Source organism: Ixodes scapularis, unplaced genomic scaffold, assembly GCF_016920785.2.
Source record: "Ixodes scapularis isolate PalLabHiFi unplaced genomic scaffold, ASM1692078v2 PGA_scaffold12__126_contigs__length_90152505, whole genome shotgun sequence".
Lineage (NCBI taxonomy): Eukaryota > Metazoa > Arthropoda > Arachnida > Ixodida > Ixodidae > Ixodes > Ixodes scapularis.
The window spans coordinates 35,600,239-35,613,202 of NW_024609838.1; the positions used below are offsets into that span (position 1 = coordinate 35,600,239).

General features: G+C 51.9%; 4 protein-coding genes and 1 non-coding gene across 5 annotated transcripts; 4 read left to right on the forward strand and 1 right to left on the reverse strand.

Moving 5' to 3' along the window:
• Window positions 1-280: 280 nt before the first annotated feature.
• Trnag-gcc lies at window positions 281-351 on the forward strand. Its single transcript has one exon. It is a non-coding gene; the product is annotated as a tRNA-Gly (tRNA).
• A 551-nt stretch (window positions 352-902) lies between these two features.
• Window positions 903-3,818, forward strand: LOC8025895 (mucin-5AC). The gene is given in 2 exon segments (XM_029971384.3): window positions 903-1,467; window positions 1,469-3,818. Coding segments are annotated over 2 exon segments (1,419 nt in total). The 5' UTR covers window positions 903-951; the 3' UTR covers window positions 2,372-3,818.
• A 471-nt stretch (window positions 3,819-4,289) lies between these two features.
• On the reverse strand, window positions 4,290-5,079 carry LOC8025894 (alpha-crystallin A chain). The gene has a single exon (XM_002399840.5). The coding sequence runs from the start codon at window positions 4,948-4,950 to the stop codon at window positions 4,426-4,428; it is 525 nt and encodes a 174-aa protein (XP_002399884.3). The 5' UTR covers window positions 4,951-5,079; the 3' UTR covers window positions 4,290-4,425.
• A 278-nt stretch (window positions 5,080-5,357) lies between these two features.
• On the forward strand, window positions 5,358-6,792 carry LOC115312564 (protein PRRC2C). Its single transcript, XM_029971370.4, has one exon. It carries the CDS (start codon window positions 5,466-5,468, stop codon window positions 6,600-6,602), a length of 1,137 nt encoding a protein of 378 aa, XP_029827230.2. The 5' UTR covers window positions 5,358-5,465; the 3' UTR covers window positions 6,603-6,792.
• An 80-nt stretch (window positions 6,793-6,872) lies between these two features.
• On the forward strand, window positions 6,873-9,409 carry LOC115312563 (cell wall protein DAN4). Its single transcript, XM_029971369.4, has one exon. It carries the CDS (start codon window positions 7,177-7,179, stop codon window positions 8,581-8,583), a length of 1,407 nt encoding a protein of 468 aa, XP_029827229.2. The 5' UTR covers window positions 6,873-7,176; the 3' UTR covers window positions 8,584-9,409.
• Window positions 9,410-12,964: the final 3,555 nt, after the last annotated feature.

Sequence of the window (12,964 nt, forward strand, 5' to 3'; positions counted from 1 at the left end):
TGGCCTAGTGGCGTCACAAGGGGGGGAGTGGGGGGGGGGGGGGGGGGGGGGTGTTGCAGCGGGCTGCCGCCCCGGTGCTGCCATAGGTGCTGCTGACCCTAGTGACGCCACTGCTTAGGCCTAAATGTATTAGCTTCACTCAGTTTTTTTGGCTGATGAGTATTGCATGCCTGAAGGTACACCTTCAAACGTACTCACTGGAAAACTGACCAAAAGAAGTCAAAATACTCCGAGCCAATGTTTTGGTCGAAGGTCATAACCGCTAACAGTGTCTGTGTCTGCGTCGGTGGTTCAGTGGTAGAATACTCGCCTGCCACGCGGGTGGCCCGGGTTCGATTCCCGGCCGACGCATGTTTTTTGCTTTTTTCTCGGGTCCTTGTTTGATTTGAATTTTGCAGAGATATTGCTAAAATATACGAGACACCTGCCAAAATTCGTGCAACTTAAACTTTTAGCTCCCGTTCTCAGACTGTGTGCTTTCGAGTCTGCCATCGTAAACTTTTAGCTCCCGTTCTCAGTCTGTGTGCTTGCGGGTCTCCCATCGTGGAATTTCGGTGGTATTTGTTAGTTCGTTAATATATATCAACCAAAAAATTCACGCCTTCTGCGTGACGCCTCATCACTGCTCACGCGATTGTTTAATGTTTATGGTAGGAGAATTCGTGCGCCAAATAAATACCGGACCAAAACAAGTTTTCCCAGAGAGATGCCATCATCCTCATCATCGCCATGACTTCGCGGCTTGGAGAAAAGCTTTTTAAATAATACTTTGAGTTACAAAAGTGTCATAGAGGCAAGAAAACAGTACTCGTAAACTAGAACTGTAATATAAGGACCATTGTAATACGACAGTTGACATTAATCTAAAAAGAAAATACAGCGTAAAAAACACAAACGCGCAAATAGGCGCGAAGCCGTAGCCGACCAACGATCCACATCCAAGTCGTAAATATGCGGCTGACGCGGCTGAAGGCAGCTCAGAAAATGCTCAAAATGTCAGGATCCGCTGCAGGTACTACCACCGCAGCTGGTTCGCGAACCAATGCAACCCCCAATACTGCTTCTGCGACCATTCCCGCATCCGCCCCATCCACCGGTCCCACTTCAACGGGTGCCTCCAGCTCCACTCCCACATCGGCCATTGTTTCTGGGATCGCTTGCGCGGTTCCTCGATCCCCCAGCACCGTTTCTGCAGCGGGTGCCTTGGTCACACTGATGGCTGGCATAGGACCTGCACCTGCACCTTCGGGCGCCGTTGCTGTCGTTCTTACAGCAGGAAACACAGGTACCGCGTCCACCGCAACCGCAACTCCAGTCTCTGCCGCCTCTAGCGCGGCGGGAACTGGCGCCGCACTTCACGCGCCCGGTGCCTCGGTTGCTCCTACTAGTACTGGCGGTACATCAGCCCCCACCACCGCCGTTTCTGCAACTCCCACGTCGGTTACTGCGACAGCTACAACCGCTGCCGGGGGGTACCGAAGCTGGTGCCACCTCAGCAACTACCGATGCTCCGGCTGGCGGTACTGAAGCTACCGCCGCCGATGCCGCTGGTGCCACGCCCGCCCCGACCAGGGCTCCGTCCCCGGTCAGATACATAACTATCTTCAAAAATGTCCTGTTCGGAAGACGCGCCCGACAGGTGGTGCTGAACGTTTACGCTCGGCTCCGCTTGGAGCACCCGAAGGCATCGTACCGGGACATCGTGAAGCAGACGACTTACCTGACGGGCATACCTCACGCCACCATCTTCCGGTGGAAGAAGATCGACGATCCGTACGGCTCTGGCAAGCCGCCGCCGGTGAAGCGAAAGCGCCGCAAAAAGGACCCTTCCGCCAACCCGGAGAATGGCGTAAAGAAGGCTCCAAAGGCCAAACGTCAAAAGAAGGCGGCCGCGTCGGACCAGCCCGACGGGCAAGGGACCGCGAACCCCGGCGCTCCGAAGAAGGTCCAGCGCCGCAAGAAAGCGGCGGCTACGGGGCAACCGGGCGAGCCGGGGGCTCCGAACCCCGGTCCGAAGAAGGCCCCGCGCAAGAAGATGGTCCGCCTGGACAACCAGACCAACCAGCCAGTCCCCGGACCGGGCGGTCAGCCCATTCAGGCCAACAAGGTCCAGCGCAAGAAGCCCGTCCGCTGGGAGCAGCCACCGACCCACGTGGCCCCGCAGTCATTTGAACCCGTGCACTACCAGCCGAGGCAGTTCGCGCGCCTGGAACAACAGATCAGCCAGGCGACCGCGCAGTCCATTGACCCGGTGCACTGCCAGCGCAGGCCGTTTGTCCGCATGGATCATCAGCCCGACCCGGTGAACAGCGGACCGCCGCACGATCCGGGGAGTTCGGGCGGCTACGAATCGTGGTGGACATATCATTGAAGAGCTTGGGAGGGATTGCGGCGCAGAGATCAAGACACACGCCTCGCAAATGACAGGTCTTCAATTTAACATGCAAAACCATTGGCTTCTCTTCTTTTTTTTTTTCCCTGGAGCTTGCGAGGAACGAGAGCCTCAGAGGTGCGAAGTTAAAAGCATGGTGCCCGGAACGTATCTTCGACTGGCGTTTAACGTCCTATTCCGCCCTTACATCGAAGGTGATCCCAAAGTGGCAAACCGAGTTGACGCGTCGTGCTCCTGGATGTTGCGATCCCAGCAGTCAATCATAGAAATGCCCGCGAAAAAGGCGAGCGAATGCACGGGTTGTTGTTGCCGCCGCATAACGTCTCGTGTCGGCTTTGGTGTTTGTCGACAGTCTTGCTTGCAACAGAACACTCACCTGCCACATCCACCTCTGCCGACGTGCCACTGCTAGGATCGCAGCGGGCAACAGCCTGACACTTTTAAAACACCATCAGGCAGAAATCAAAGGACCACTTTTGAGGACGCGCTCCTGGCACCATAGTTAAGGGAAGCCGGAGGAATGCTCTCCAAAGCCCCTCGACGAGATCAAAAGTTGCAGTGTGCGTGAGGTGCTTGTCTTGTGCGGCCCCTGGGGAGTATGCCGCTAAACTCCACTGTCGAGGTAGCCGCCAGCAGGACAAGAATGGCAGGGAGGTCTTTCGGTTACACGCTGCCAAAGCACAGCAGAAAGCAATGAGCGGTTGCTGGAAGCTGGGTGCTCGAAAAAGACACCTTGCCGTTCTAGCCTTGTCGGTAACTGTTGTGTTCCTCCTTGACCTCGCACGTGACGAGCGCTTCGTGCATTCGCGCAACATTGCTTTTCACTGCTTTTACATGTACAGGTGCATAAACACGAATCTGTAGTGTTGGTGGACACCCTTCTAAGCAGTGGCGTAAGCAGAGGGGAGTATTTCGGGGTCAATATCCCCCCCAAGATGATCCATACTCCCTCCACCCGAACTTTTCATAGCCGATCCCCCTTGACGAAACAGAATTCTGGCTACGCCACTGCTTACAAGCGTATCTAGAGATGTCCTGTGTAGTCTTCTCTTTGACTCCATTGAGGAGACTGGATGTAGGCGTTCTTAATACTGCATGCATATTTTTCTCGAACACTTGTGAATGCTTGCTGGGCAGAAAGTTTGATGAGATTGAGCTACGCAGCGGCCCGATTTTGGGGCGTCGCTGGAATGCTTGCCCCATAGGACGACTGTTCGTTCTATGGCTTTGCCACTCGAGAGATTCCAATAGTTTTTTTTAGGTGTGAAGTTAGCGAGATCTGATTTTTACTCATTGTGTCAAGTTGAATGGATGTGAGCAACAATTTTACTGTCAAACCAGATTAATTTTTTTCCATATATGTTGTTTCATTTTTGTCTAGTGTTGGATCCTCATGTATCATTAAAAAAAAAGAAAAAGAATGCAATGTACTCCTTTTTTAAAAATTAAATGTGTCACAACATTACTTATTTTTATCCTCAACAGCACAGTGACAAACAAGGTTTTGTGATCACATTGGTGAAGAGTGTGCTTTTGAAAGTTCTTACTTATCTAACCTCTCACTAAATACACTGATAGCTAAGACTCTGCCCAAATGTAGCAGTAGTTATTGGGATCAGATGTAGCTACCAAAGAAAAACATTTGAAAAACCAACATTTAACTGCAGGAGCAGACAGAGGTGATGTATGTGTTACCTGGAAAACGCCATAAAACGGCCGTTCCCACAAAACCTGTCCAAGCACATATGCGAAGTGCAAGTGTTTTTGTGTTTTTTTGCAGGGGTTGGGATGGCGGAATGCCGAGCTCTGATTTGAAAGGGGGTAGACCTCAAAGCAAGGTGCTTTGAGGTCTACGCTTTATCCCCGCATAACAAAAAAATGACAGGACAAAGCTTGCTTGCGACTACATCCAGCTTGTTTATTTGGACGTCACGACCAAGAACAGTTTATAAACTAAGTATTGCATGGAACTGGAATGCTTGGAGAGTAAACAGAAACGTTCGTGAACACGAAAGACGGGCACATATGGCGCCTCACTTGCTCTTAGCGGCGTCACCCGCAGCTTTGGACGCTCCTTCGTGGTGAACGGTGATGGCCCTCGGCTTGTTGGGGTCTTCCTTCGGCGTCTTGCGCGGGGCCTCCACGGCCAGCAGTCCTCCGGCCGACAGACTAGACGTCACCGTGTGTGGGTCCACGTCTTCGGGCAGGACGTAGCGCCTCGTGAACTCGCGCTTGACGTAGGACCCAGTCTCGTCCGACTTCTCTTCGTGCTTGCCGTGGACAACGACGCAGTTGTCGACAGTCTTGACTGTGATCTCCTCCGGCGCGAAGTGACGGACGTCCACGCGAAGCGCGAACTTGTTCGGGTCACTCGCCTCGACGGCCTGGGATCCGCGTCCGCGCTGTTGGAGCTGCTGCTGGTTTTTGGGCTGGATGTAGAAGCGCTGGTGATAGAATGGCGGATCGAAGAGCTCACCGTCCAGGAAACTCGAGCCGAAGTCGTCGTCGAAGAGACGCCTCGCCAGGTCCGAGCCGCCGAAGAGAGGGAACAGTGCCATTGTCAGTGTTAGAAGGATCCTCACTTGACAGCGAGAGGCTGAACGTTTTCGACTCGTACGAGCGAAGGTATGTCACCACCTGTGGTCGGCACCCCCGCTCGATCCGTCGTTTTATAGGCCGTCGTCTGCTCTCCAGCGCACTCTGGAAAATTCGCCCACGTTAACAAGGCAGAAACAAAAACAAGAGCTGTGATTGGAGGGTCTCAGTCATGTGACACAAAATCGGCGCGCGACCACACACGACCGTTCTCGTCCTTTCCAGAATGTTCGGGAGCGTTCACCTTACATGAAACCTACTAGACCATTTACTTCTTTTCTTGGAATTGAAATGTAATTTAAACTACTCTACAAAGGTTAAAAATATTTACGTATTAAATTTAAAAAAAAAAAGACCGGATGCCGGACGCAGAGTAGTTGCTGCTAGCCGAAGCCAGCTTCGAATCCATGTCGAAGTCGCACTCCAGCCGACAAAGGAACGACGCTATGGTGGATCACGACAGCTGAGCAGATTCGAAATGTCAGGATCAGCTGCTGCGAACATCCCCGTCGCTGGTAGGGTTGCAAATACAGCAGCCACGATGGCAGCTATGCGCGCACCCACGTCTACCTATGTCCCCATAAGACCGAACCCTGCCCCTGCGCGTACCGCAACTTCAACTGGGCCTGCCCCCACTGCCCCCGCGCCAGCTCCGGTTGTTCCTTCGTCGTGTCGTACTACCACCGCTTCGTCCGCGCCCAGGCCGGTCACAACCACGAGCGTCACATCAGCCTCGACCACGGCGACAAAAACTACGGTCAGTGGAGCACCGACTACCACTTCGACCGCCACTGCTCCCGCGGCTGGTACGGCGACTACCAGCGAAGCCGGTCCCTCTGGTACCGAGAGCACCACGACGGATCCTGCCAAACCTGCGAGACCACCGTCCCCGGTCCGCTACCAGACCATCTTCAAAAACGTCATTTTCGGCAGGCGCGCTCGAGAAATAGTGATGAACGTTTACTGCTGGCTTCGGCTCGAGTACCCAAACGCTTCCTACAACGAGATCGTGAAGCAAGCCACGCTTCTGACGGGAGTAGCGCCAGTTACCATATACCGATGGAAGAAGAACGTGAATCTCTTTGACCCGGACGAGAAGCCGCCGCCGAAGCGTCGCCGCAAGAACGCCTCGGCGGCGTCGGCCAACGGGGTCAAGAAAGTTCGGAAGAGCCGGAAAACCCCGAAGAAGGCCGCGTCCGGGGAGCCCGGCGAGCCCGGTGACGCGAACGCCCAGCAGTCCGCGGGCGAGAAACCCAAAAAGCGTCAACGCAAGAAGCAGCCAGTGCGCGTTGGAAACCAAGCCAGCAAAGCGGGCGTCGGAGCGGGCATCGGAGCAGCCGTCGGAGCTGCCGTCGGAGCGGCCGTGCCGCCTGCTCAAGCCGCTGCGAAGGCTCCGCGCAAGAAGGCTGTGCCCGTTGCACGCTGCGAGCAGCAGTCCAGCTACGTGCCACCGCAGCCTGTGCAGCCTGCCCACGGGCACTATGAACACAGACAGTTCACACGGCTGGAACCACGCATCCCCAACCCCAATCAAATGCACGGCGGTCAAACAACGGCGCAGTCGTTCGATCCGCCGACTTCGAGTGGTTACCAGTCGTGGTGGACGTACCATTAACTCTGGGGGAAGACGCTGTGCGAATGAGAATGAAAAAAAAAAAAGGAGTACTACATTGTACTACGGGATGAGTTGATTGACTCAAACGTCAGGTCAGAAGCTGCGAACGCCTTGCTTTATCGTTGTAATGAGGTACCACCTGCTTGGCAGTATTGTATAATAAATAAAATGAGATTCATTTGCCTCGTGATGGAGGACGAGTTATTCCCAGCGATGCTTCGAGCATTTAAAGTTGCCACTTCAAGAATGTATGGCATATATATTCCTCGGATGAAATGGGCTACTCGAATCTAGTGCTACAAACAAAAACCAAAACAAAAGTTTGGATTGGGGATTCTCTTGTCACCTTTGTCGCGTAGCGAAAGCAGCGGATGCACAAACATTAAACGTGCTGCTTTGCATAACAACAAACTTAAAGTCACGAACGCTTGCGCTGGTAAACAGTGCGCTAAAAGGACGATAAAATTTGAATTAAATTCGAATTAAATTTGCAGAAGCGAAAGAGTGAAGTTTGAATCCAGCTGACAATCCGAGCGCAGCCAGGACCGCGCGAGTCGCGTGACGGCGTTCGAAAATGTCAAAATCCGTCCCTCCTGTTGCGGCTGCTTCCACCGTTCCCGCAACTGCTGCTACGACGGTCGCTGTAAGTACAACCGGTACAACTACAGTTACTAGAATGGCTGCAGCCACGGCTAAGGATGTTGTCACCGCAGCGACCGCAAATTCTACCGTGGCAACTGCGCCGCGAGTTCCGCGCGCCGTTTTTCACCAGCTTTGCCCCAACGCCACTCCCATTGCCACGGCAGCGACTTCAGCGCCTGGTGCTGTGGCCACAGCGTCTGAAATTCCTACATGTGAATCTGCCAAATCTGCTACGCCACCGTCGACTGCTAGAGTTGCTACGTCCTCAGCAAATGTTCGGTCAACTACAACTGTGTCGACTGCTTCGACCGTTCCGTCTGCTACACCTGCTACGCCGTCTGCTACTGCAACGGCCTCCAGTACTCAAAGAGACCTTTCCCCGTACCGTTACCAAACGTCATTCAAACATGTTCTCTTCGGACGGAGAGCACGGCAGGTCGTGATGAACGTCTATTCCCGCCTTAGAATAGAATGTCCGCACGCGTCGTACAACGATATTGTGAAGCAGACGACGCACCTCACCGGAGTATCGCACAGCACCATATTTAGCTGGAAAAAGATTGTGGACCCCATCGATGATGATATGAAGTCGCCACCGAAGATGAGGCGCCGCCGCAAAAATGCCTCGTCATCCCCCTTGAAGGGTTCCAAAATAGGCACGAAAGAGTCGCGCGAAAAGGAGCTAGGTGCGGAGCAACAGGCCGTACCAAAGAAAGTACGACGAAGGAAGGCCCTGTCTTTGGATGGTACAGAAGCCTACCAAGTAGCCGTCCCGCCAGCCAAGTCAGCAAAGGTTCAGCAGAACAAACCTGCTGCCTCAAACAACGAGGGGAGCCAAGTAGCCACACGATCCGCGAGAGCTACAAAGACTGAACTCAAGAAAGTAAATCCTGTAGAGCGTCCATCTAGTCAAGAGACCACTCAATTCGTCCAACACAGCTATCGTCGACTCAATCAGACTACATACCAGACTGACCGGGGAACCGCAATATCCTCAGAACCTTGGAAGAGTCGTATTATGCGGCGAGCCAATATGGAACAAGCTGACCAGTTAGCCATGACATATGCCAAACCTTGGAGTAGTCAATCAAATCAAGTCATTCATTATGAACAACCAAATCAAGCAAGCACACAGACTTGCAAACAAGGGGAAAGAGGCCCATTCGGCCAATCCGTTCCTTGCGAACAACCAACAAATCAAGCTAATGTACTGGCTGCAGTTTCTGTAAGAGATCCATGCAATGAGCCTTTACATTGTGACCAACAGACTAATCCGGTGGGCACACATGCAGAACCGAAGGCACCGAATCAGTGCCAGGTATGGTGGACCACAAAGTGAGAAGATCAGACAAACTTTGTAAGTTACAGCAGCTTAATATTTATTTTTTTTTCCCCTCAAGTGCCTTTTTTGTTGTGCAATTCTTTTGTCAGAGCTAGGAGCTCTGACACACAACACTTTCATGTTTGCTTGAACGAAGATACCAGCCATCTGTGCCAGGGCATTAGCTGGTGCTTTGCTATGCCACCTGGGATGTTCCATCTAATTTGCAAAAAGGGGAGTAAAACTCCCATTCTGTTGTTGTGAACAGGATATTGACTAAAGAACACAAAATGGGATTATCCGATTTTCTTATCTTGGAGTCGTTTTGCCTGCATTTTTTGCTTTTTATCCAAAGGATAAGGTCGTGACCTTATACTCTGCATCAACTATTTTGCGCTTGTTGTCAAGGTTAGTGTAGCTTCTACTGTGCTTCAACGCTTTCAAAGCTACTTGCACAAGTGCATGCGAACGCAAGAAGTAGTCATGTGCACATGCTGTCGTAGCAGTGCATGGCTACAGCACTGTAGAAGCTATGCTAGCCTTAGGAACTTAACGCAAAGTAGTCGATGCCAAGTATAGATCTCCATTTCACAACCGAGTGGTACTTATGTTTCCCGAAATCACCCGTCCTCTGGAATTAACAAAGTAATAAGTAAAAATAAAGATTTCTTTGCTTTAAAACCATCACACATTGCTTATTTATTGAGTTTGATTTTGTCAGTGATGATTGAAAATTTTATCACACTGCCCCATAATCTTCACTTTGACTCCCATGACCCCAGCTACTAGGAGTTGACTGCGCGGAGCAAAGGTCACGGGAGTCACGATGTGGTACTTCATTGTTTGCACCAGGTCCCCCAAAGGTTCATGCAGTGTTCTCAGTAACACTGTAAACACTTTCCTTTTTCTTTATTCACAACCACACGCAAGCCATGAGAAGAACACACAATCTATGCGGTTTGCTAGCACTTCAAAATCTGTCTTCCTGCCTGGCTTCTAGCACTGCCACATAATTTTGAAGCTGTTACGCCAGCGTGTCCTGCCTGTGTATGATCTTCCGTGCTTTTACCAGCCCCTCTCAAAGTACCGTTGCATCCTGTACTGTTTCTGGGGCGGCGATTGGATTGCCTGCATCTGGTAGGTCACTTAGAAGAAAACTTGCGTGTTGAGAATGTGCCATACACCCATGACCCGTTATACTTCGTTCACCTCAGGCTCTTGGGGCAATGGGAGCTATGTGCTCGTCGGACCCATCGACCGCCTCCCTATCATCGCCCAACCCCACACTCTGCGTGCGGGTGTGGGCGGGAACGCGACCATCTGGAGTAAATTGACATACGACTGATTCAATCTAGCACGTAGCTCGGCCAGATATTGCTTTCTCTCTCTTGACCCCCCCCCTCCTCACCACAGCCACCACTTCAAAATTTTGGAAGTTTCTCTGGCTTCTGGCGCTTCCACATAGCACCTGCCCAGTCCCATCCCCCCCTCCCCCCGACATAGCCATTCCTCACAGTCCGAGGAGTGGCAGTGGTGAGTTACAAGCACATCGCACTGAGCAAAGTAGATGGAAGGCCGCAGCAGCATGAGAACAGCACAGGGTGCAGGACCCCATGCATGGGAAGTGTTGTGTAAGCACCATTCACATATGTACAACTACTCTACTAAAAGCAAAGCTCCTAAAGCGAATTTCCCAAAGCTCGTCGACCACAAGCAAACCTCCTAAAGCTTGTCTTTCAACACGGCAACAGCTGCCGCTGTCAATTGCAGCACACTTTGTGCGATCGTTTTGCAATTTCTTTTATTCCCACAAGGTGACCTACCGGACGAGCCCGCCGTAGAGTCTGGCAAAAGATACGAATCTCTCGCAAGACTCTGGAGCTTGAACCTGTAGAACCGTCAGGGGTGGCATTCGTGGAATCTTTTTGCATTCCTTTGCAGCTTGTTTGTGGCGCTGCTTTGTGTGCTTGACCTCTCGTGGCTTCATCTGGCACGGAACTGCAAATTTCTTCAGCCTGAAGGAACGAACGTTGATTTGAAATGCGTGGCGTTCATAGGGCCGCCGCTTAGTGGCTTCATGTCCGTGCCTGGAATGCAGCCTCAGTGTCACGATCTGACACCACATCATGCAACATCATGATGTCATTGCGTGACGCCAGGCATCACCACGATGTCATGTTACACTGACATCATGTGACTGATGTCCTGCGACACCCATTACAGAGGAGCTATGAATGCTACGAAGCAGTGCCTTTGGGATATGCCGAAGGGATGGGGAGTTTTTATTTAGCCATTCCAGTAGAATGGCTACACCTTGCCTGTGGATCGGGTATAGGTACATTTGTGGACAGGCTATGCTCAGGTGTGGCAACGAAGCAGATAAACTACCTGCAGAAACAATGTCCAGATGTGGTGATATTTGTATCTCCAGTGTAGGACACATACACTGGAGATGGCTAGCAGGCTAGCAGTGTAAGTATGACATAGACATTGGAGAATTGAATATTACCGCATCTGCTGCTGATGCAGTCTAGACGTTCTTCCAGGTGACCCAAGCACCAAGGGGAATCCTGTGAACATATATGTGCACGCTTTGTGCATGCTTGCCTTATTCGTATAAAAGGTTCAAAGTAAACACGAAAATCAGGTGCTCACGAATGCATGTGTAAAGTGCTCTTAGACCTAGATTCGTGCTTCAGAATAGTTACCGCTGCAGACGCCAGCACGTGCAGCGCGTATAGCAACACTCTCAGCAGGATCCTGGGTGCTTGGGTAATTTGGTAAAAGGTCTATTTGCAGTACTAGTAATTAGCATCTTAAACAAGACCGGTCATCTTAGGGCAGTGGCGTACCAACTTGTTTTTAAGTGGGGGGGGCAAACACCCCCCCCCCCCCCCCCCTGGGGGCTGGGGGGTGGTGCCCCTGGTATCTCTTAGGCGTCGCCGGCCAGTGTTTGCCCTGCCCAGTGGCGGCTGTTTCAAGGGGGGGCAAGACACATGCCTTGCCCCCACTCGGAGAGCTGGAGGGGGGGGCAAGCGCCCCCCTTGCACCCCTGGTTGGTACGCCCATGTCCCAGGGTAATTCTGGAGATTTCTACTCAGTAGTGTTTGGCAATTAAAGGCGAATTCCATTCAAGCGAAAGTTCCAACGAAAGTGTAAAATTTTTTTGTTCCCACCAAAACAATCTTGGGTTATCTTTCTTTAAAGCATGACAGGTAATAGTGCCTAAGTGTGTTAACACACCACAGCTCCGAGCACATGGATCCATGTGCTCAGTCGTGTATCACAATTGCATGTGGCGCACCTTACCAGGCTAGTGCCCCGACCAAATTTCTCATCCACAGTTGTGGGATTTTGCTAGCTACCAACACAGGTACCGATAGAGTAACCAAAGGGTTGCCTCAACAGCGGCGGCAATCTCAAAGGAGACGTCAAACCTAGTAGCGCGGTCCCCACAACTTCGCGGCAATATAGACAACATTTAGGGCTACATTACCGCGGGTCGGTTCGATTAATTACCTCCGTTGGTGCCAATGATCGTCTATCTTGTCTCACTCTCTTGAATATAGCGAAAGAGAAGACACACATACCAAAGTAAGGACAGAGTCCAAGAGCATTTATTATAACTCTCTTAAAAGAACTACCATGTCCCCATCCCAAAATGCCCCCCGCGCCGGCAAGGTAAGAAAAGGTCCTTACCTGGCCAGACGCGGGGTTCTGGAGAGCCAAGACTGGGGAAGCATCGGAGAAGTCGCTGACACACGTCCTATCTCTTTCGCGATCACCCGGACGAGTCCCTTTCCCGAAAGCGGGAAAACAAGAGGCGAAACCTCTTCGCCTGTCAGCCGTGATCCGCATCCAAGCGGGGGGACGGAAATCGGTACCCCTGAGAGAGAGTGAGAGAAGGGCCCCTCCCCAAGGCAGGGGACCCTCCGCCTCATGTATATAACTCTCTAGCCACCCTACCTCACGAACAGGTCGGAGCTCACGGCGAAGGAGGCCAAGTGTTCCGACCCGCGGCCGTTATTACAGCCCTCGGGGAAGGGAGACCACAGGAATCCCCACATCCCCCCCCCCCCTTCCCCTCCTTAAAGGGGTACTCCGCCGATTTTTGAGCTACCTCAACTAACTATATTTTCTGACTCCCCGGCCTTTACCCTTTCTGGTATGCTATTTAGTATCGTGAAATTCATAATAGTTATTGCGAAATCGGCAAATGAAAATGATGCAAAAACCGACATTCAAATATACCCGCCCTTTTCAGTGCCGTGACATCAGTGGAAGGTCAGCTTGCCAGTCGGGCGAGCAGTCTAAAAAATAGAATATGCCAATCATTTGTTCCGTGCTGAAGAGCGGGTCCTGGAGCGAGCTTCCAAAGCATTCATTTGACACCATGAAT

What these genes read in the sequence shown, in the direction of transcription:
- LOC8025894 (XM_002399840.5), bottom strand. Translation starts at nt 4,950, where the DNA reads ATGGCACTGTTCCCTCTCTTCGGCGGCTCGGACCTGGCGAGGCGTCTC.
- LOC115312564 (XM_029971370.4), top strand. Translation starts at nt 5,466, where the DNA reads ATGTCAGGATCAGCTGCTGCGAACATCCCCGTCGCTGGTAGGGTTGCA.
- LOC115312563 (XM_029971369.4), top strand. Translation starts at nt 7,177, where the DNA reads ATGTCAAAATCCGTCCCTCCTGTTGCGGCTGCTTCCACCGTTCCCGCA.